The 24,638-nt window shown below is 36.2% G+C and overlaps 1 protein-coding gene across 2 annotated transcripts; it reads left to right on the forward strand.

The window, feature by feature from the left end:
* The first annotated feature begins 9,475 nt into the window (after positions 1-9,475).
* Positions 9,476-20,762, forward strand: LOC128615113 (monocarboxylate transporter 1-like). Of its 2 annotated transcripts, XM_053636969.1 has the most exons (5): positions 9,476-10,345; positions 11,832-12,078; positions 19,006-19,149; positions 19,249-20,034; positions 20,197-20,762. In XM_053636969.1, exons 2-5 carry the CDS (start codon positions 11,862-11,864, stop codon positions 20,451-20,453), a joined length of 1,404 nt encoding a protein of 467 aa, XP_053492944.1. In that variant the 5' UTR covers positions 9,476-10,345; positions 11,832-11,861; the 3' UTR covers positions 20,454-20,762. The 2 variants fall into 2 exon arrangements, with proteins under 2 accessions (XP_053492944.1, XP_053492945.1); XM_053636970.1 differs by lacking the exon at positions 11,832-12,078.
* Positions 20,763-24,638: the final 3,876 nt, after the last annotated feature.

Below are 24,638 nucleotides of genomic sequence, written 5' to 3' on the forward strand. Positions count from 1 at the left end.
TTCATCTGTACGGAGCAGATTATTCCAAAAGGTCTGGTCTTTGCCTATATGCTCATTGGCAAATTGTAGTCTTGCAAAGGCTTTTTCTGGAATGCGCTTTGACCCCAACAGTTGCAAGATTTACTAGCAGATCCTTTGATGAAATTTTGGGGTTCTTGGAGACTTCTTTTTGCATCAGACAGTCTGCTCCTGGGCTGAATTTGCTGGGACTGCCAGTTCTGGACAAATTGGCAGTTATTTGCAATCTGTGCCATTTGTAGATTGTTTTCCTTACAGTGAAATGATGCATTTCAAATAATTTGGAGATCTTTTTAAATCCCTTGCCAGACTCATAGGCATCCACAAAACACAAGAACAAGGCCTTATAGAACTCTGTAGATCTTGGCATGATGACACCACACACATCAACAGCAAAGGGAACACCAGACACTATATATGTGAGGGGTATAAATAAGACAGGTTCCACATAAGCAGGTTCTGGCACCCAAGCTTGAACACCTGCTTCTAATTTTATGGATTTGAAGGTGTGATAAATGTAGGGGTGTACTTATTATTTCCACTGTTTTTTCCACTGTTTTTTGTTCTTTTAAATTGTGATAATTATTACAACATGTAATTTTACATTTTATGTGTCAACTTTATTAATAGGCACTGTTTCAAAGAGGATGTTTGCTTGTCCAAATATGTCAACAACAGAAAAAACAATTTCCATTGGGTGTAATTATTTTTTTCACATGACTGTACATATAGATTTTCAAAAGAAACAATCGAATTAATTCCCAATTCTAAACAAAAATTCTAGATGATAACAAAAATATGAAAATGTAAATACTATGAGTATTTAAGTCATTATAAATGATGTGACATATTTGCAAAAACAATAAAATGTTCTATAACAATGAAAAAAAGAGCAGCATTCTTGTGCTTTTTTAAAGTAAAAAAAAAACAACAACAAAAGCCCACCATACTCTGACACTTAAGTCAATCGGCACAGACACACACTCCCTTGCTCACTCACACTCCACTCAGTCACAACCTTTTTCTATTTTGCCAAAATAATTGAAAAGTAACTAAATATAAATTGGCACTTGTACTCAAAATCTATTACTAAATGTAATAAACTTTCTTTTGAAAATTTCCTACATTCTTTGTTTGTTTCTGCATTCTTTGCTTATGTCTTACAGTAATTAAATAATGTATGTAAAATGATTGTGACAACCAACCCCATAAGTCTGCCTTATAGACCAAGAGCTGATTCTCCCACCTGTTTTTCATCTGAGAAGCTCAGGGAAACTTTTTCTTTACCCACAGCTGAGAGACATTTCTAGTCTGACATTGAACTGATAGCAGACTCTAAACATGCTGTGAAAGCCACCCTTAAAATGCCAGGTCGTCTGTACACCTTCGGGGACCCAAGCAAGATTTGAATTTAGGCCCATTTCACCAAAATGACTAATTTTGCCCTTCTTCACGTGAGGCTGGGATAGTGGCAGAATAAGCAACTGCATTTGTCTGTGGCATCTTTACAGGATGAATAAAATTAATATAGTATTAAATTATCTTTTTAGGAACTTGATTAATGGAAAGTGCCATAACTTTCACATCAGAACATTTTCACATTTTGCACTACACATAAATCCCACCTGTAGATCAAATGTGTATACTAAATTAATTTTGAATGTTTTGGAGTTGTACAATGATACTGATTAAACAACACATATGCTTGTATTTCAGTGAAAACTGTTGTATCCTTCCTGGTCAGGGGGTGGAAAAAAAGGGGAATGTATCTATATTTTACATTTTCTATAAAAAAAAAAATAGAATTCCAAAAAATTCAAATGAGACGTGGTATCCTGCAATAAGCAACAATCCAAGGTATCATCGATATACTGTAAATATAGTTTTAAAAGCTTTTCCTACTTCATCTGTCCTATAGGGTATACAAGCATTTAAACCCATCTACTGTATATGAGCTACTCAACTCAGCAACATATTCAGCAGCAATACCACTTACCTGTGCACTTTATGCCTTGCATGAGAGGACAAAATATTTTCTCAAACAAGGCATTAGATTAAACACCATAAAATGAAACTCAAACATCAGCACAAGGAATTTATTGATAGCAACACACAATAGCAACCAAACACTAGCTGGATATAAACAAATGCATACAGACAAACTTACAACCGAGACATAAAATGAACAAGTTTCACAGACATTTGACGAACAAAAATAGAATAATGAGTCCCTGAACAAAGTGGGGGTCAATATCAAAAGTAACAGTCAGTAACTGGCGTGGTCACCAGCTGCTTTAAGCTTCTTTTTTTGTTGAGTATGTGTGTGTGTGTGTGTGTGTGTGTGTGTGTGTATATATATATATATATATATATATATATATATATATATATATATATATATATATATATATATATATATACACACATTTACATATGCATACATACATACATACATATATATATATATATATATATATATATATATATATATATATATATATATATATGAGAGAGCGAGAGAAGTGATTTTCTTGAGTGAAATCAACTCTTTGCCATTGCAAACCTGCAGGTAAATGCTGAACAAAGACACAAACTGAAAACAGGTGAGACTAATGAGGAAACACGAGGGAGACAACCATTGACAGGATATGGGTGGAGACAAGACATGAATAAAAACAAAACACACGTGGCAATGTACAATCCCAATTCCAAAAATGTTGGGACGCTGTGTAAAATGTAAATAAATGTAAATAAAACCAGAATTGGATGATTTGTGAATCTCATATACCCATATTATTCACAACAAAACATGTACACATATCAAATGTTTAAACTGGGGAAATGTACCATTTTAAGGAAAAAATAAGGTAATTTTGAATTTGGTGGCCGCGACACATGTCAAAAAAGTTGGAACAGGGCAACAAAGGCTGGAAAAGTAAGTATTACTAAAAATAAACAGCTGGAGGAACATTTTGCAACTAATTAGGTTACTTGGCAATGGGTCAGTAACATGATTGGGTATAAAAAGAGTATCTTGGAGAGGCAGAGTCTCTCAGAATTAAAGATGGGATGGAATCTGGATGGAAGCAAAAGTTGCTCTAAAACCTGTATATACCTTTCACCATTAATGAATGTGCAAGCTGCCCATTTCTTAGGCGCTAATGCACCCCCATACCATCAGAGAAAAAGGCTTTTGAACTGAGCACTGATAAAAAGCTGGTTGGTCCCTCTCTTCTTTAGTCCTCTTTAGTTTAGAGGACGCGGCGTCCATGGTTTCTAAAAAAAGAAATTCAAATTTTGATTCATCTGAACACAGAACACTTTTCCAATTTTCCTCAGTCCATTTTAAATGAGCTTTGGCCCAGAGAAGACAGCGGTGTTTCTGGATAATGTTCACATATGGCTTCTTCTTTGCATGACAGAGCTTTATCCAGCATTTGTGGATGGCATGGCAAACTGTGTTCACAGACAGAGTTCTGGAGGTGTTTCTGAGCCCATGCAGTGATTTCCATTACAGAATCATGCCTGTTTTTAATGCAGTGCAGTAGATAGATTTAGCTAGCTACAGATAGTAAGTTAATTCATGTCTGTTGGACTGTGAGATTGCAGCAGAGCACCTCTATATAATGTGGTACTCAGTAACTGTATCACAAGAGTACCATCAAAATGCAAACATTTTTATTCTGATAATGCTCCTGTAAAACTGAAGAAACTGCATGGCTAGACTTGACACTCACGACCATGAGATTAATCTATGTGGTAAGGAATGACACAGCCCAATCCACATTAATAAATGTTCTTCAACAAGCAGCTTGCAGTAGAATTTTTGTACCCAAATCTTACATTCAGCAACTTTGTTAAGCTATATTAAGCTGTGTTAAGCATATTACCTGTAGCTGTATGCACTAATGTATTGCATTAAAGAAACGTTAATATGAGAATGCTAGGTTAAAAACTTTTTGCTTTTTACACAGCCTTCAACTTACTCAGTGGCTGGTCATCTGGACTTGTCTCTAATGAGTAGAAATGCAAACTAGACATTGTCATATAGCTGCAGATAAAAACCTGTACAACCACAACAGACTGTTTTGAGCACTAATGTACTCAGTCAGATGTGAAGAACGTTTTGTTTCTCTCTCTCTTTCTCTCTCTCTCTCTGTCTCTAGTTCACTATCTCTCTTCTCTTTTTGTTCATCTCTTCTCCACTCAACAGTGAAAGAAGATTCAGCAATTATTTATTTATCTATTTATTTTTACATTTTATTTTATCCCATTTTCTCCCAATCTGATCTTTAGCCAATTCCCTCCCACTACCCAGCTCTCCATCATTATACGACAACTGGGGAGAAGGAAGGCACACGCAGAGCAGCTGAACACACTTGGAGGAAATCATTAACTGCCCACCATTGGCTAATGTTTATTTGATTGACGGGGAGAGAGTAATGCTATTTCTTGCACACAGAGAGCAGGCTCAGTTTTGCTCTCTTGGTGTCCCGAGCATAGATGACTTCAATTCAATATCCTAACAGTAGGCTATCTTTAAAATTTGGTAATCCTATCAAAGGCTTAAAATTCAGCAACATTAAAACATTTGGAATTACACAACAGTAAACTATACACTGTAATAACTGTGCAACTGTATCACTTCTCTGAGATTGCATGTAAGTTCTACTGAAACACCTCAAATTAAATTTGCCTCATATATGACTGGAATTGCAGCAAACTAATGTTAGTTGTGTACCATGTTAGTTGTGTATCAAGGCCTCTCATCCATGTCCCTTTTGCTGAAATTGACCTACACTGAATAAAATAAATCCAAATTGGCAATTTGCTATTTTGCTAATTCTTGTTAGGAATGACAATTCACTCCTCTGCTCACAAGGTGAGCCCTCTTCTTGGGCTAGAGAAACTGAATGAGCTTACCATTGTTATCATGGTTATGTGTCCAGCTAAGCACACTAATGAACATGGAAATGAGCTTGTACACATGCACACATACACACACACACACACACACACACACACACACACATTTTCCATTCTCTCCAGGCAGAACACATAACTTCCAAGTTTATTGAGAGGTTATCACTTGAATACATACAGAGTATTGGGTTACTAGTGACAAGTGACCATATTTCTTCTACATCATTCTTTTTTATTTATGCCCTCACTTCCCTAGTATTGCTTTCATTTTTACATTCAAACAATTGACTAATAATACAGTTTTAAAGCTGCAAAAACAGAGAAAGTATTACAAAAGGGATTGACAAAATAACAAATAGTTATACTGTCAAACAAAATATCCTGTATTATTTTGTTATCAAGAAAATGTTTTGAAACTTTCATGCTATCATGGCAGTTTGTATATCATGTGTTAGATATTATTACTGGAATGGCCCAAGGATGTACATATTAGTAACAAAATGTTCCTTCATTTAAAGGTTGAGGGAAACAATAAAAAGCACAGTAGAGACGTGCTGAATGCCACAGACACAGGAACAGGAGCATATCATAAACAGTGAGCTTTAAAGTTTAAAAGATCCCAGCAAGACAAGTGCTGTACTTCCTGTCACTTTAAAGCTTTATGTTGTTAACAATGAAATGCTAAATGAGGAATCCTAGATTCATCTGATACAGAAGTAAGTGTTTATTTTTCCAGGTGCTTTACACAGACATATGTTAGATCTCTTGGCATGGGGCTGCCTCTACAATGAGGAGGCTAAACAAACTAAGCGACTAATGGAATTGTGTCACCTCCTCTCTCAGTCTGCACGGATCACCCAGCTTCCTTAGATGAAGGAAAAGAGGGACTGGTTAGGTGTGGTTCATACAGTGAAATACTACATTAATCAGTGAAAAGTAAACATGTTTAGTTTATTTCTAGGCCTAGAACACAATGAAATCAAAGAAGCACTCCTGCTTTGAAAGGCATGAGAGAATGTGAGGAAAGTTGTGTTTTCCATAAGAACACAATTGTGTTCTGAAAATATGGGCTATTTGTCTTTAATAAACTGTTACTTAAAGAAGAGTGTTGTATGCCAGATTGCCTGAAAGCATACAGTGCATTTGGTTAGTAACGCAATTCAATCTCTAGAAAATATACAAGTGTAAAATCAGCATCTTTTTTCTTCTGTGTGCCTCACCCTGCCTTCAGCATTCTGTCTTTCTTGATATTCTTCACACATGGGTGGCACACAGCAGGAGTGTGTTGTCTCTGCCTCATAACATTTCCAGATCATGTTTGTTTTGTCTGGGCTGACCCGGATAAGCAAAATGTTTTTGCTCAGCATCTTTGTCCTTCAGTGGATCCATCAGAAAGGCAAAAGATGAATGTTGTACTTTTTTATTGGACAGGGACAGTCAGTACATTCACTATGTAGGTTATTTGCCACTAGAGATGTTTTTTTATTAGTGATGCCAGAGAATACTTGTCTCTGTTAGGTGTAGCTTCCTTTGCTCACATTTGTGCTGTGAAATTTCATTTAAATTAGAAATTGATGCTTTAGTTTGGATGTATTGCATAAAATCAGTTAATTAATAAAAAATAATAAAATTTCAGTTATGACTTTTGACACCAGATGCTGTCTTCTATTTTGAATCCTTTAGCATCTGGCTTTCAATTGCATCTGAGAAAACACTATATGGGCAAAGGTTTATAGACATCTGACCATCACACCCATATGTGGGCCTTCCCCAAAATATTGCCACAAAGTTGGAAGCACAGCATTTCTGTGCTTCCAATGCTGTTAAACGCTTAGTTCACTGGAACTAAGTGGCCCAAAACTGATCCAGAATGAAGATTCCCCTCTGCACAAAGCAAGGTCCATGGAGACATGGTTTGCCAAGGTTGATGTGGAAGAACTGGACTGGCCTGTACAGAGCCCTGACCTCAATCCCAATGAATACCTTTGAGATTAACTGGAATGACAGTTCAGCAAATTGGGGACAAAATCTGCAATGGGATGTTCAAAAAGCAGATATTGGTGTGATGGTCAGGTGTCCACAAGCAAATTTTTGGAGACGCACCTGTAGTATATAGCTATCCAATTACAGTCCCCTCTGAAACTATTGGAAATTTGTTTGTGTTAGACCCCAAAGACATTTGGGTTTGAGTTTAAAATATGGATATGGGACAAGAGTTTAGGATTTCAGCTTTTATTTCCAGGTAAATCTAGATGTGTTAAACAACATACTGTAAAACATAGAACATTTTTCTATCAGACCACCCAATTTTTAGGCGAGCAAATGTATAGGAACAGAGAAGTCTTGACGTAAATTAAGCAAATAACACTTAATATTTGGTTGCATATCCCTTGCTTGCAAGAACTGCATCAAGCCTGTGACTCATTGACCACCAAATTGTTGGTTTCTTCTTTTGTGATATTTTTCCAGGCTTTTACTGCAGCCTCTTTCAAATGTTTGTTTCGGGGGTTTTCTCCCTTCAGGAGGTGAAATTGCAATTGGGTTAAGGTCTGGTGATTGACTTGGGCACTATAAAACCTTTCACTTTTTCCCCCTGCTGCAGTCCTTTGTTGAGTTGGCAGTTTGTTTTTGGATCATTATCTTGCAGCATGATAAAGGTCCTCATGATTAATTTGGATGCATATCTCTGTAAATGGGCAGCAATGCCAAGCCATGACATTACTCCACCATGTTTCACAGATGAGCTTGTATGTTTTGGATCATATGCAGATCCTTACTTTCTCCACACTTTGGCTTTTCGATCACTTTGGTAGAGGTTAATCATGGTTCCAGAACCTTTGTGGATCATCTCTGTATTTCTTTGCAAATTCTATTCTGGCTTTCTGATTCTTACTGCTGATAAGTGGTTTGCATTTTGTGATATGGCCTCTATATTTCTGTCTTCATAGTCTTCTTTGGACAGTGGATTGTGATACCTTCACCTCTGTCCTGTGGAGGTTGTTGGTGATAACACTGACTGTTATCTTTGGGTTTTTCTTCACAGCTTTCACAATGTTTCTGTCATCAGCTGTCATCAAATTATTAACATGTACAGTATCTTTGGCAATCTTTTTATCTTTGGCAATCTTTTTATAGCCTAGGCCATCTTTATGTAGAGCAACAATTCTTTTTTTCAGATCCTCAGAGAGTTCTTTGCCATGAGGTGCCATGTTGAACTTCCAGTGACCAGTATGAGGGAGTGTGAGAGCGATGACACCAAATTTAACACACCTGCTCCCCATTCACACCTGAGACTGTGTAACACTAAAAAGTCACATGACACCGGGGAGGGAAAATGGCTAATTGAGCCCAATTTGGACATTTTCACTTAGGGATGTACTCACTTTTGTTACCAGCGGTTTAGACATTAATGGCTGTGTGTTGAGTTATTTTGAGGGGACAGCAAATCTACACTGTTATACAAGCTGTACACTCCCTACTTTACATTGTAGCTAAGTGTCATTTCTTCAGTGTTGTCACATGAAAAGTTATAATCAAATATTTACAAAAATGTGAGGGGTGTACTCACTTTTGTGAGATACTGTATAATCTTTATGGAAAAATTCACATAATCAAATAACTTGCATATTAACTTTCACACATGGGTGGCACCCATAACTTTAACATGTGATCTTCAACCGCATCCAAGATTTATTTTAGAATTAAATTTTAGTCTTTTTGTTTAAACCTCTTTCATGTTGGTCTATATTCACTTTGGTTAACACTTTCCTATATTACCTATAATGCCATATGACTACCTGCTGATAGTAGTATTAGTGAAGGGGTCGAGAAACTATGGCTCCCGAGCCATATATGGGTCTTTCACTGATTGCCAATGGCTTGACGGTGGGAATAAATAATAAAAGCTATTACGAATCACGGAAGCTAGGGTGTCGGTTCAATTAAAGCTTTACATATTTTAAAACATTACATCATTCATAATCAATGCCCATTTGTCATGTAGACACCAACCAATTGTGATGTGGCACAACAAGCTCAAATTTCATTGGACAATGTGGAGCAGAGTAGTAATTTCCCGTTCTAATTCATAAATCAGTAGAAAACTACATAGCCAGTCTGTTTTCTGTTTTTAACAAAGGTGAAATGGTTAAAAGAAAAAAGAATCGCTTTTCCAGTCAGAACGGACAGACACATTTACATTTATGGAAGTCGCATTAATGGTAGGTGGTGTTCAATTTACTCTTACTGACATACTGTAACCTGTATTTGTTTACCATTTGATGTAACTATCATTGTTAGTTAAATGAAGACCAACTGCCACCTACAGGCCTATTAGGTGAAGTGTAGGCTGTTAGGTCAAGAACACACAAAATGTGAAATGCCCTTTATAATATTACCACTTTTTTATATATATATAATTATGCAATAATAGTAAAAATAATAACTATAATAATAAGAAGCAGCATATATAAACTTTAAAATATATAAACTTTTTTCTGGCTCTTTAAAGAAAAAATCATAAAACCTTCTTTTTTTTTTTTTTTTTTTTTTTTTTTTTTTTGCGCTTTATGGCTCTGCGAGCTGAAAAGGTTCCCGACCTCTGTGTTAGTGGGATTTACATCCATTTCTAAAAAGACATAGAGAACATCTGCATCATATACAGTAGCTGCATTGCAGTCTGGAACTTTGAGACCTGTGATATCAGCATGGTACACAGCAGCATCACCGGAATACAAATGTTCAGCATCAACTAAGAGCACCAGAATTACTAAACATGTCACAAATATTTCAATATCAACATACTTAAAGCGTTTCAGGGTGGTCTTTTCCTTTACATCAACCTCCATCCTACCCAGGTAACTTTTTGTCCTTGCTTTATTTGGGAGAACTTAGTCTTTAATGGGGGTATTGATATTACCCACCTGTGTGGTAATGAGAATAAAGCTCAGCACATCATAATAATCCTTTAAGGCCTAATATTTTTATATACTTAAACATACATTTCAGGAAGTGAATGTTAGAACTTGGGTCCTATTAAAACAGAACTGAGGGATAAGAATTTGGAGCAAAGAACAAGAAGGTGGAGAGAGGAGACACAAGTGGGCAGTCCTAGTACACTCTGTGCAGCCAATAGGACTCTGTTTTGACCTCTATTTTGATCTCTAGAGCCAATAAGAGCAGCACTGATCTCAGTATAGTAGTGTAAATTGAATCTGGGCCTGGCCTGTTATATCATTAAGACCTGTGGTGCGTGTGATATCCCTTAGTTCAGTTGTGTGTCAGTGCCTTGAGTGTACCGATTACCATTAAATACTAAAGCATTCCTGTCTTGTATTGTGGAGAACTAGTGTGTTTTGGAGTTTGTTTTTCGTCTTCTGAGAACGTGCTGAGTGGTTTTAAAAAGGTAGGAGCTTTGCTTGATGTGACCAGTGAGAGTGAATGTTCTTACTAATCCAGTGTGCCTGTGTGGTCTTAAAACATTTGATCTGTAAATCCATTCTGTCCTGCCTTATAAATTGTGCAGGTCTTGCTTTCAGCTTCGCTAATTTGCTAATAAACATTATATTTAGTACATATTACCTACAGTGTCCTCCACTAATATTTTCACCCTTGGTAGAAACTCTTTACAAACAATCCATGGGCTCTCATAACACTGCATTCATTAATCCATGCTCATTACAAAGCCTTTCAATAATCATAATTATAATAGTTTTTAAATTAGTTTTTAAACTCTTTAATATTATTTCATTATACAATATATGTCATATAATGTGTCCTCCACTAATATTGGCACCCTTGGTAAATAGGAGCAAAGAAGGCTGTGAAAATTGTTTTTATTGTTTTACCTTTTGATCTCTTGCTTAAAAATTTCCACAAAAATACTCTCATGGATATCAAACAATTGCAAACTCAGCACAGGTTTATCAAAAATATATATATTTTTGTTATATATAGGTGTGCAACAATTATTGGCACCCCTATGAATTCATATGAGAAAAATATATTTTTTTAGTACACCTGGGTGACTAGGAACAGGATATTGTTCAACCATGACTTCCTGTTTCCCAGGGATATAAATACGATGTAACACATAGGCCAAATTCCCTTAGTCATTCATAACAATGGATAAGACCAAGGAATATAGCTGTGATGTGCGGTAAAAGGTTGTTGAGCTTCACAAAATGGGAAGTGGCTATAAGAAAATAGCAAAAGTATTGAAAATGCCCATTTCCACCATCAGGGCAATAATTAAGAAGTTCCAATCAACTGGAAATGTTATGAATCAACCTGGAATTGGACGTGTGTCTATATTGTGTCAAAGCGCTGTGAAGAGGATGGTTTAAGTGGCCCAAAAATCTCCAAGGATCACTGCCTGAGAATTACAGAAGTTAGTTGTTTCCTGGGGTCAGAAAGTCCATGAGTGCAGAGTATTTTTGTGAATCTTTTTAACAAAGATCAAAAGGTTAAACAATAAAAACAATTTTTCACAGCCTTCTTTGCTCATATTTACCAAGGGTGTCAATATTAGTGGAGGGCACAGTATATGACATATTGTGTGACATATTGTATAAGGAAATAATATTGAAGAATTGGGAACATTTAAAAACTATTATAATTATGATCCTACAACGGCTTTGTAATGAGCATGGATTAAAGGATGTGTTGTTATGAGAGCCCATGTATTGTTTGTGAAGAGTTTTGTGGAACATCTCTTCCCTCCCGATTATTCTGCTCAATACCATAAGGGGACAAGTAGTTTAAAATGGTTTTAATTTTGAATAATTTTGATTAATGTAAAATTTATGATACTGGACCATACTTATAATTAAAGTAAATTGAAGGTATCCTGTCACCCTTTGAATTAATAAAGCCCTAATCTCTCCTCACAGACACCCAACTGTCCTTTAGTGCAGATCACCATGCCGCTTGCAGTTGGTGGTCCTGTCGGTTACACTCCTCCAGAGGGGGGGTGGGGTTGGGCAGTTGTAGTTGGTGCATTCATCTCTATTGGTTTCTCCTATGCCTTCCCAAAGTCCATCACTGTGTTCTTCAAAGATATTGAAGTGATCTTTCAAGCCACCAGTAGCCAAGTCTCCTGGATCTCATCCATCATGCTAGCTGTCATGTATGGAGCAGGTGAGACAAAATTGTGCATGAAAAGTCTTTTGTAGAAGATCTACTTTTCTGGTTATATGAAGCATTCTTTCTGGCTTCTCTTCATGTATTGATTCTCAATTTGTTTATTGAGGACATCATGCACTGCACATATTTTTGTTTCTACTGTATATCACACATAATTCAACTTCTTGGCTGATTATTAAGGCATTCTAGAGCTGAGTCAGATGTGATAAAGCAGACCACGCTGAAATGCCCCTGTCCATTAGAGACTCAGTACATGGAGTTTCTGAGAACCATTCCATCTTGAGTAGAAGGCAGTCAGAGGCAGCAGAACTAAGTGCACCCCAACTCTAATAAATATTTGATTTGTGCCTCTGAATTCCTGTTCAATTAATTAATTAATAGCATTTAACTGCTATAGCAGAACGTTTTGAGAACTTCCCCTACAGTAGTTCCAAGGATTAAAAACATGAAACATTTATTTTGCTCTTGTATCATACTGATGCAAATACATTACTTTAGTTATTTCTCAATGATAACTATTCAGTACTAGAAATATACACTATATGGCCAAAAGTTTGTGGACACATGACCATCACACCCATATGTGCTTCTTGAACATTCCATTCAAGATTTAGTCCCCCTTTGCTGTTATAATATCCTCCACTCTTCTGGGAAAGCTTTCCACTAGATTTTGGCATGTGGCCATGGGGATTTGCCCATTTGCCTACAAGAGCATTAGTGAGGTCAGGCACTGATGTCAGGTGAGGAGGCCTGGTGTGCAGTAAGTGTTCCAGTTCATCCTGAAGCTTTTCAGTGGGGTTGAGGTCAGGGCTCTGTGCAGGCCAGTCAAGTTCTTCCACTCCAACACTGGCAAACCATGTCTTCATGGACCTTGCTTTGTGCACAGGGGCACTGTCATGCTGGAATAGGTTTAGGCCATAAATTCCAAATTGTAATGCAAAGACCTATACATCCTATACAGTTGTGTGCTTCCACTGTTGTGGCAACAGTTTGGGGAAGGCCCAAATATGGGTGTGATGGTCATATAATGTATCTATCTGCTCATTTGGTTGCCCTGAAAATGAGGATTATAAGCATAGAGCTAGCTCTTTGAGACTCCATACACCTTGCTTTATTAAGCAAATCTGCATCAGTATAACTTAGGAAACGCTGATTCTTAAACAGACTAAGGACTCACAACACAAACTTTCACTCAGTTTAGTCTTACAGCACAAGTCTGTTTAATATTGTAAGCCTCTTCCTGTGTCTTTTACTTTCATTTACATAATCCTTTATCCCAGATGGGACAAAGTTGTTCCTAGCTATCTTTTACTAAGCTTTGGATCAACACCTTTAGTCCACTGATGTGAACGGTGAGGGAATGACATAGATAATGAAGCTTTCAGTAGACTTCATTATCTGAAATGGCCTAAATAGAATGGTTTTCAAGGATAGAATGAGCTAGTTTAGTACAAGATCAGCTTTAAACATTACTACTCTGTGAGACAGAGCTCTGAATGTGCAACTCTATCTGCCTCTAGAGTCTGTGTTCTCAGTCAGCCTTTTATTTTAAGAGCAAGGGGTGTCAGATGTTTTCCTTGGAGAGAGATCAGGAGATGAGATGCTTCCGTCTGCAGTTGCAAAGAGCTGAGATGACTACTGTCAAATACAGGAAAGAAGTGGAGCATTGCTGAGTGATGTCAGAGCAACTATAGGCTACCAAATTGCTTTTGTACATACAGAGCAGGAACAAAATACACTACACTGTTTAACTTGGGTAATAAAGTTAAATGTTAAACTATAATGACACTAAAAGTGCATCTTTTTAATGAGCAGTCAAGGAACTGGATCTTGTACTTGTTTGGTAATTAAACAGTGGGACATTGATGCAACATGGCATCAGTTGTAACTTTTGCCACATGTTCCTATTTCTTTGCCACATGATTGTATTTACTGAGAGATAGATTTAAATGATAGATTTGACTGTTAACTATTCATTAATGAACAAATACCATTCTCATGTTAACATCAGAGGATATATATATATATATATATATATATATATATATATATATATATATATATATATATATATATATATATATATATAATATAACAAAACTGTTAAATGAACAAAACAAAACTGTTCACATGGGTCAAGTGTAATTTGGGTGCAATTGATAGTGTTACAAACTTCAGTTCAGTGTGCTGTGAGCAGAAACAACAAAGGGGCCTTTCTACAACTGTGGTAGCCAGCTGACTAATTTTGTTATTTGTGTTTAAATATTTAGCATTTTAAAAGTGTAAACATTAATATTTGTCAAAAGCGTTACTGGTATGTGAAATGTAAAATATATTTTTTAATTATTTATTTAGGTTTATGTTATGTCTGACTAGGATATAGGATATAGGCAAGCATTTTTTTTATATTAACTACATGTTCAACTGCATGCTACATACAGGTGCATCTCAAAAATTAGAATATTATGTAAAAGTTCATTTTTTCCTGCAATTTAATTAAAAAAGTGGAACTTTCATGAATTCTAGATTCACTACACATTAAATGAAATATTTCAAGCCTTTTTTTTATCTTGATGATTACGGCTTACAGCTCATGGAAATAAAAAATTCAGTCTCTCAAAATATTAAAACATCATTTGGATGGCCTGGTGTGTGTGCATCGCATACCTGGGAAAGAGATGGCACCAGGGTGCACTATGGGAAGAAGGCAAGCTACGCAATATTAGGCAGGTGGTTTTCATGTTGTGGCTGATTGGTGTATATATTAATGAATGCAATTTGTTGTGCTTATATTCAATACATTTAATACATATTATTAAGTTTTTTTGTGATATATTGAGTATTTTGTATTTAATCTTAAAAATCTGTGGCAGTGAATTACCACAGTTGTAAACTGACCTAGAAAGTTTGTGTAATCCACTTACTTACAGGGTACATTTTAAATAAGTGTTGGTTAAGCTTTATAAAGACATGAACTTTACACTGGAATTGTAGTACAAAGCACATATACAAAAGCATATGCTTTTTAGTTCAAGATTTTGTGAGAAGCATTTGTTTTACTTCCACCCATTCTTTACTTTTTGCATCAACATGTTTTGAACTTTTTAAGGATTCCTTTGTGGTTTCAGCAAAATGGCAGATATATAACAAGGCAACCAAGTTGAGAAGTGTAGTTAAAATGGCAGATCCTTACAAGCCTGTCACGTGTATAAAACTGTATAATGGGATGTTACTGGCAAAACAAAGGCTAAATGCTAGTAGATTTAACCTCTGTAAACCCACACTGCCAAAGCCAGAACAAAAGAGCACAGACCCAGCCAAAACACAAAAAGGTTTTTCTTTGGATTTGATTATGACATTGTTAAAAAAAAACAAGTATACAATATTGAACCATGGTGAAGTAAACAATTTGATATGCTGTTTGCTATGCCATAGCTTTTTATTATACCTGGCTAATTCAATCTCTTGAGCTTCATATGATTTAAATTTTGTGATAATATTATTATATAGTTATTATTTCAAATAAATAAACAAAAACTAGGTACTCAGTGGTATGGTGTTTAGAAGTGAATACTGTGTTGTTTTTGTCCTACTATTATTACACTACACATTAGCAAACTTTTATAAGCTTTTTTCTTATTGAACTGAAAGGTAGACTTTCATTGCTCATGGTCTTTCTGGAACCTATGCATCCACAAATATGACTGGGTACCTGTGAAAGTACAAAAAAAAAGAAATTCCCATGATAGTGCCAGACAGAAGCTTCCAAGACTAAGAATACACCATGGTCTCTTACACCGAGGTGATCATGCTCTCCAGTGTTTTGACCAATTCTTGTCTTAGGCTTTATCACAACCCTCTCCCTTTCACATAGTAAACATCTGTGCACTCTGACTTTTTTGCTGTTTACCTAGGCAGCCACTGAACAATAACTGTCAGATTGTGTTTGTGCCTGTTCAACACTGTGGTGTTATAGCATAACAGGCTAAGGCATATTTCAATTTCCTTCTTTTCAACTTTTGATAGGATAAACAATCCAAACTCACTTTGCTAAGAGCAAAAGACACGCTGATATGTAGGTACAGTTTTTGCATGTTTCTCCAGTGAATGTTTTGCATGTTTTACAACTGAACCAAGTATAAAAACTGACTGTTAATCTGTCACTCATTTTTCTGAAACCTTTCATTACTTTATGCAATATTGCTCTGATTAGCTTTGTTCTTATGACATCTCAATGAAATAGTAAATAGCCAGTTTATATTCAGTTATTCAGCCAGTTAATGATCAGTGTATTCATGATGAGTGTATTTCTTATTTTCATTTAATAGTACCCATGCTAAATTGTGGTCAATGTCTGACTCCACATCACAGGCATTATAAGGCAAATACACCCTGCTTTGCAGTACAATCATTGTTTTATCAGCAGGAAATCGGAAGGCTTAAAAAGTTGGGAACACAGATTCTAATATATAATATCCTCTTACAAGATTGCATTTCTGCATTAGATTAGTGTGAGCATGTAATCTTTTTCAGGTTTGATGGTGGCTCTAGTTGTATAAAGTGGATTATAAAAAGGACAAATAAAACAGTCCATTGTACATTTATACATTCTTCCCCTTGCAATCCACTTATAAGAATGGTGTCATACGTTCTAAAAAACAATCATAATTCCTTTTTACCTGACTATTTCCAAACTCTTCATACCTTATAATTAAACCAGCTGTATTTGTTACTGTGTCTTTAAGATATAACCTCTGGTATGGTGGGGTGACCCTCATATGTAAAATAAGAGATACCATACCTTCCCATATAATATGGAAAAATGTAAATAGCGAAAATAATGTCATCTGTTCAACACTTACAATCGTAGCTCTACAGTATGTTTTGAGCAGAGTCTTATTCTACAACCAAAGTAGAAGGCAATTAACCAGCTCTACAACAAAGAATGTAAATACTGCAGTTATTGGCATGACTAAGGAAATAGCAAATATGTTAGTGGTGCATCCGTACCCCAGATAACCCTAGGGTTAGGGTTAGGGGTAACCCTAACCCCAACCCTAACCCTAGCTTCCTAACCAATGCTCATACCAAATGATCATTAATAGATAATTAGACATTAGATCCATGATTGTATTCTTTGGAAGGCTATACAATGACTTTCTTACAACTAGGAACAGCTCAACATTTAGCCATTTCCCCACACATCCCCTGCTCCAACAGCTCTGCTATAGACTGCAGTAATCACTTCAGTGATAGTCGAGCTGATAATATGTAGTAAATGTAGGTGTTTATATGTAAATTGTCTGACATCACAATCATGCAAAGAAGGGCAGAACATATCCACCAAAATGCATTTTGAAACATAATAAAAAATATACATATACCACAAATGTAAAGGCATTAACATTAATTATAAAATGATGCAGCCCAAAATGTATCAGCATAAAGTATAGTAGTTTATTGCATTTTGAAAAAACATTAATACTTTTGTAAAAGTGACATTGGATCTGCACTGCCACTTCAGTCTTTGGTGTCGTTGAAGATTTGTAGTAGTAGTTGCGAACAGTATGTTTTCATGATTTTAATACATTAAATGAATGAATGCCAGGGAGGAAAATCATATATTTAAACACTGATTTTAAGCTTTGTCATTACATTTTGTTTATATTTGTTTGTCTTGTTCAGCTTCTACAATAAACTCCAGGTAGCAGTACATCCTTTAAAAGAAAGGCTCTGTTAAATTCTTTGGTTTGTCCCTGTTGGGAGAACTGCCTAGACAGAAGTATACAACAGAGGGTTTCTCTTTCATAACCTAGAATCCTTAACCATCCAAAGAACCTGAAGAGTGTACTACTGCTTTAACAAGATAATAGTAGTTGAAAGACTCCACAGCATTCCATGCTGCTTATAATTAATAATTTTGATTACTGCTGTTCACTGATATAGGATTTCACATGTGAAAACTGCCAGTTACCACATCTTATCACTAGGATACAACATATATTACCCACAAATATTATGTATAATTAATTCTCATTTAGTATTCCATCTATTGATGTTTGAAGTGCTCAGTAATTGAGGGAAACAGGGTAAAGTTGCAGGTTAGTGATAGCACAGGAACAGCAGGGAATATCAAATTCCTCTGCTGTCATATGTGAGAATATTAAAGCAACAGTGCCCTCTAATGTCTAAATAGTAAACTATATCAGATTTTTCGACATTTAATACATTTTGCATTAGCAATTGCAGTTTAAGAAAATCTTTGTAAAGCTTTTTTAAAAACAAATTTATGCACAGTAAAATCCACAGTGTTGAATTAACACCTACAGTATTATTCATATCCAATTGGACACAAATGAGCTCTGAAAGAGTTCATTCAACACTAGGTGTTAATTCAAGACTGGGGATTTTGCTGTGTGCAGCTGTTCGACAATTAAAGGAAAACTAGTACTTCTGTTATGCTGTAGAGGGTATTTTTGGCCTGGTTTGGGTCCATTTGTCTATTTAAAGGAAAGAGTCAATGCAAATCAATATAGCATTATTCTGGCTGATCACCTTCATGTAATGAAACATTTATATCCTGATGGGACATTTATATCTTGATGACAATCCTCAGTACACAATTTCTCACTGAATGGTTTGAATAGCTTTTCCAGTCATTAGATCTTGACCCAGCTGAAAACCTATGGGAGATTTTGGACTGACATGGTAGACAGTTCTCTCCACCACCAACGGCAAAATAGAATTTTTTTTCTTTCAATTTGTCATGTGTATAAATGAAACTAAAGAACAATAGTCATTTATACATTTAATGTCATTAAATGTATTGTAAAATACAATTAAATATCAAAAATGTATTGTAAACACAATTGCATTTATTATAAAATGTTTTCAAAAACATTTATTTTTCATTATCCACAGGTCCAGTCAGCAGTATTCTGGTGAATAAGTATGGCAGTCGTCCGATCATGATAACAGGGGGTTGCCTGTCAGGAGCTGGACTCATTGCTGCATCTTTCTGCAACACAGTGGAGGCCTTGTATTTCTTTGTGGGTGTTGTAGGAGGTGGGTTGGCTTACTGATGTTCAACTTAAAAGTGTTATATAGGGAATAATGCAACTTTATTTGGAAATGTGTTCACTTTCTTTTCTCTTGAAATTACAGGTTTGGGACTTGCGTTCAATCTCAACCCATCCCTTACTATGATTGGCAAATATTTCTACAAAAGAAGGCCCATTGCAAATGGCATTGCCATGGCTGGCAGCCCTGTGTTTCTATCCACTTTAGCTCCTCTGAACAGTTGGTTTTATAACCAATTTGGTTGGAGGGGCAGTTTCCTAATCCTGGGTGGACTGCTGCTCAACTGTTGCGTAGCTGGATCTCTCATGAGGCCTATTGGGCCAAAACCCAAACCTGCTGTGAAGGAAGTTAGTTCTGATGGAGAGAAGAAGACAGTGATGCAGCTTATCAACAGTTTCATTGATCTGTCTCTCTTCAAACACCGTGGATTCCTCCTGTACCTCATAGGCAATATTATCATGTTCTTTGGCCTTTTCACTCCCCTAGTATTCCTCAGTAATTTTGCCAAAAGTAGGGATATTCCAAAAGAGAAAGCAGCTTTTTTACTTTCAGTGCTGGCCTTTGTGGACATGGTGGTGCGGCCATCCATGGGAACAGTGGCCAACACCAAGTGGGTGCGACCCAGGATACAGTATTTCTTTGCAGCCTCAGTTCTGTTTAATGGTGTGTGCCATGTTCTTGCACCTCTTTCAGTTGATTATCTAGGGTTTGTTATCTATTCGATCTTCTTTGGGTTTGGGTTTGGGTGGCTAAGCTGTGTGCTGTTTGAGACCTTGATGGATTTGGTGGGAGTCCAGCGCTTCTCCAGTGCTGTGGGCCTGGTCACCATTGTGGAGTGTGGACCAGTGTTAATTAGCCCTCCACTGCTGGGTGAGTGTGAGTTTCTGATTCTTTTTTCCTAATGCATATAGTTCTATTAGATACACTGCCCTTTAGCAGTCTCTTTTCTTAGTCTTAAAACATGTTTAAAAACATTTCACATACTGATCTGTTACTTGTGTACTTATGTAGTAATTGTATTTTCATTGACAGGAAAATTTAATGACATCTACCACGACTACAAGTACACTTACATAACCTGTGGAATAGTCCTGATGGTTGCAGGCATGTTCCTTTTTATCTTCATGGGCATTAACTACAGGCTACTGGATAAGGAAGCAAAGGAGGAAGCGAGAAAATCTCAGACAAAAAGAAAAGAGGAAGAATCCACCATAGACATCGCGGACAAGGAGACAGCTACTGCTCTACAAGTAAACAGAGGCAATAAAACAGCAGAAGACACTGTGTGACTTCCCCTATCCAGACATGATTGTACGCTTTTGTGGAAATATATGTCATGCAGTTCTGTACTGTTGTAATATTGTTATTATTGTGCAATATTTACATGCCTAAAAATATCACTGAGATGACACAATACAATGTGGTTCAGCACATAAAACATGTTAGTAATGTTAATGTTTGACGTTATTTTAACTGAACCTATCAGAATTTCACCTTTTTTTTATTTGTGTCTCCTTTTTTAATTGTATGACAGTCAAAACTAATCTAAAAAAATAAGGTATTCATAAGGACTAATAAAACTGTATTTTAGATGTCTATTTTTTTTTTTTTTTTTTTTTTTTAGTAAACTTCTGCTAAGTTATAACAAATGGTTTATAAGTTAATATACTATGTGGCCAAAAGTATGTAGACACCTGAACTTCCCACCCATACATGGCTCTTCCCTAAATGGTTTCCACAAAGGTGGAGCTCACAATTATATATAACATCTTTGTACACTCAGTCCATACAGGATTTCGCTGAGTGTTTTTGTGATTGTTGCGGCCAAAAATGCTTGATTTTGCTACAGATTTTTTCTAAATTTTATGTAACTTACAGAGTTTTTTGTGCTTTGTTTGTGGAAAACTACTTGAATTGGCAAAATTGCAATTGTCTCTCGCAGTGATGTTTGTTGGTAAATGAGAACTTTTAGCTGTACTCATGTTCAACGGACATGAATCAAAGAGGGCTTTGGTTAAATGCACGTCTCACATGACACATCTTGGCCCAAATTTGCAGTAATTTTTAAAATTGCAAGCTCCTCCAAATATTGCACAGTTTTGGCCATGTAGTGTATTTTAATGCTTTGCAGAAATACATTAATGAACTGATAAGCAAAATGTCTCAGATCTTTAAAGATATGTTTAGAAAAATGGGAGTACTGATTTTCTGTTTCTTGGCATTTTCTGATGCCTCCATTCGCCATCATGCATGCAAATAAGTAACTCTGAATAAAATTCATTCGTTCATTCATTCATTCATTCATTCATTCATTGAGTTATATAAGAATGTTCCCTAGGGTGTTAAATAAACTTGTGCAACATACATTAAACTACATTAAACTGATACTTTTCGTTTATTTATCTTTCATCTTCAATAACTGCTTTATCATGGTGAGGGTCAATGTGGTTAGGGCAGTAGTACTTCAGTGATTGAGATGTCGGATTACTGATCGGGTGGTTGTGAGTTCAAATCCCAGCACTGCCATGCTGCCACTGCTAGGCCCTTGAGCAAGGCCCTTACTGCTCAGTTGCATCATTGAGATACATGTAAGTCACTCTGGATAAGGGTGTCTGCCAAAATGCCATAAATGTAAATGGTTCCAGAGCCAGGCAGGAATACACCCTGGATGAGACACCAATCCATTGTAGGGCAAGCACTTTACGCTCTCATTTAAACCTAGGGCCAATTTAGAGTATAGTCACTTCACAGTGGCATGTTATGAGATGAGTAGGCAGGGAGGTGGGAGGAAACTGGAGAGCCTGGAGGAAACTCACGTGAACATGGGGAGACCATGTGAAACTCTGTGCATTAGATCCGAATTAGCCACTGTTGCTAATTACTTTCATACATCAGCTTGCCCTACCATATTAACAGGGGATTATGAGCAATGATTCTCATAAACCAAGACCTGCCTGTCTATTAATAACCTAATAATACAAAATCAGATTAGAGTTTTCAAGACTAGTTTTTAAAATTCATACAGCAGAAATTAGCTATAACAGTGTATAATCACAAAGTATAAAATTAAATAAAAATACAATTTCTAAAAATTCATCACGTAGCATAAAGCTAACAGGACAGATACATACCTCAAGGTAGATTAGTTAAACACACTGCAGTCACTTGCCTAGGTAGGGTACAAGTAGAAAAAAAAAGAGGGGGGGGGGGTTTAAATTAAATTAATTAGATTTAATTTCTCTTTTTCCCCCTTTTTTTTGGTCCATTGTTCTCGTTTTGGGTTATAGCCATAAATGGACATTAGTGTTATTTTACCACATCTGGCACCCTGTCAATGTGGAAGAACGGTAAATGTCCTCGATTTTATATATTTGTATCAGAATGAACACCTTTATTGGTAAAGACTCGGTTTTTTTTCCATAAAATACTATTTATGTTAGCGTTTTTAATTTAAGAAAATTATTTAATTCAAGCAAGATTGATTTTACTTACATTTTACATCCAAACTCGTAATTTTAAAGGCAATGTAGCTCAAACTCATGGGCGGGTCTTCAGATCTGCCATATTCAAGCGCGTGATATATTTCAACTCCGCACGCGCATCAAAAGTATGAAGTCGGTTAGAAAACCGTTAGGACCCTCACTGAGCTGCTCACAGTGATAATACTGACAAGTGGGTAATTAAGCAAGTAGTCTGACAAACCGTGATTTAAAAGGTAATTTAACGTTCTCTTTTTCTAAAACACTGCAGTTAATCACGTGTATGGAATTAACTATGCACAGTATTATCTATCCATAGGCTGTCGACGCCAGCAAATGTAAATAATAGTTTTCTGCTTTGTCACTACCCGAAAACTTCCTGTGTTGTTGTATAAATATGTTAAACATCGTCAATTATTTTTAAGCGTCATTTCAGGCCTAAGTACGCTGAAATATAAAAATTTTCAGTTTCAGTCGAATCACTAACTGACTAGCTCAACTAGCTCGCTCATTTTGTGCCGACGTTGGCTAATAATTCACCTAATATTCCGTTCATCTCGACCTCCGAGTCATAATTACGAGTCGGAATTTCGGGAGCTTTCTGAGAGCTCCTATTTCCCCAAACCAAACCCGTAACTAGGTCAACTGCCTGCATTAACATGCCGAAATTAACACTTAAAACCGGGGTTTTAGGTACTTCAGCTTATAATAAATTACAGTTGATCAATTTCATCCTCCTTCCGTTCTATTAATCGTACTAATATTTAACATTAAAACGGCCATTATTAAGAACGAAGAATAACATCACATCTGGCTAATTGATTGAAGTTAAAACTCACATTCTTCTCACTTATTGTGTGTGTGTGTGTGTCATTTGAAAAATGTTAAGTTAAACTCGAATGGTAAACTAAACAAAATTAGTCTGAGGGCAAATTACAAGTTCAGCTTGAAATAGACGAATGGTATTCTGTACACTATATTTCACTTATATATGAAACTACATGATCTCATACAGGCTGCAGTGTTTATTTGGGCTATGTAAAATCTACCTTCCAACCAAAATGCATTTCTCATCCATTCATTCAGCTTCACTAGCCACTTTATCCTTGTCAGGGTTACAACGAATCCAGAGCCTATCCTGGTAACACTGATCAGCCTGTATGGAACACCAGTCCACTCACACATTCACACCTACACCCAATATATCAATTCATCTACCGGTATGTTTTTGGATGTGGGAGGAAATGCCTTGTGCACAAGGAGAACACGAGAAACTCCACACAGACAGTAACACAAGATCAAGATGTAAACAGGGAACTGTTTGATGAGTGGAGGGAACTCTGTACTGCCCCAAGATGCATTTTGATTAACAGAATTTGGACCAATTGTTTTAAAGGGGGTTGGGGGGGGGGGTTGTCTCATCAGTATTAGTAGTCCAAACACGTCCTTTCAAGTAAACCACAGTATTACATACAGTCCATCCTTTTTTCTCCAGAGGCATTGTTAAGTGAAATTACCATTTTAATATTTTTTTACTCTACAATAACTTAATATAAAATATAAAAAGGTTCTAATCTAAAATAACCATACTACACTGTTTTGCCTGTGTACAGATGTTCTGTTTAACCTAACAGTGTAGTAGTTCATACACTTCAGTATTGTGTACACTTGATCTTTTCCTGTTACTAAAACAGTAAAAAAATTACTAAATGTTGCTCTTGCTGGTCAACGTATTGTAAAATATATAAACTAGCATTATTCTTATTTATTCCTTTTCCCATCCAACCATTTTATGAGACCAAACACACAGGCACCATGAAATCATGAAAATTGTGGGTGGGGAAGTATAAGTGATGTTAATGCTTGGGGGTGGAGAATACTTTTACCTTTAATTAAGTATTCACATCAGTATACAAGTTCACTTCTTCAAATGTGATCAATTATACATTACCTTACGTAGCATCCTCGTTGGCTTGAATGTATTGAATGAAATTG

This window comes from Ictalurus furcatus, chromosome 11, assembly GCF_023375685.1.
Source record: "Ictalurus furcatus strain D&B chromosome 11, Billie_1.0, whole genome shotgun sequence".
In the NCBI taxonomy this organism is placed as follows: domain Eukaryota; kingdom Metazoa; phylum Chordata; class Actinopteri; order Siluriformes; family Ictaluridae; genus Ictalurus; species Ictalurus furcatus.

Excerpts from the sequence above, each read along its gene's own strand:
- LOC128615113 (XM_053636969.1), top strand. The coding sequence starts at position 11,862 with ATGCCGCTTGCAGTTGGTGGTCCTGTCGGTTACACTCCTCCAGAGGGG. Across the intron at positions 12,079-19,005 it reads AGCTGTCATGTATGGAGCAG|GTCCAGTCAGCAGTATTCTG; the intron begins GTGAGACAAAAT and ends CATTATCCACAG. Across the intron at positions 19,150-19,248 it reads CTTTGTGGGTGTTGTAGGAG|GTTTGGGACTTGCGTTCAAT; the intron begins GTGGGTTGGCTT and ends TTGAAATTACAG.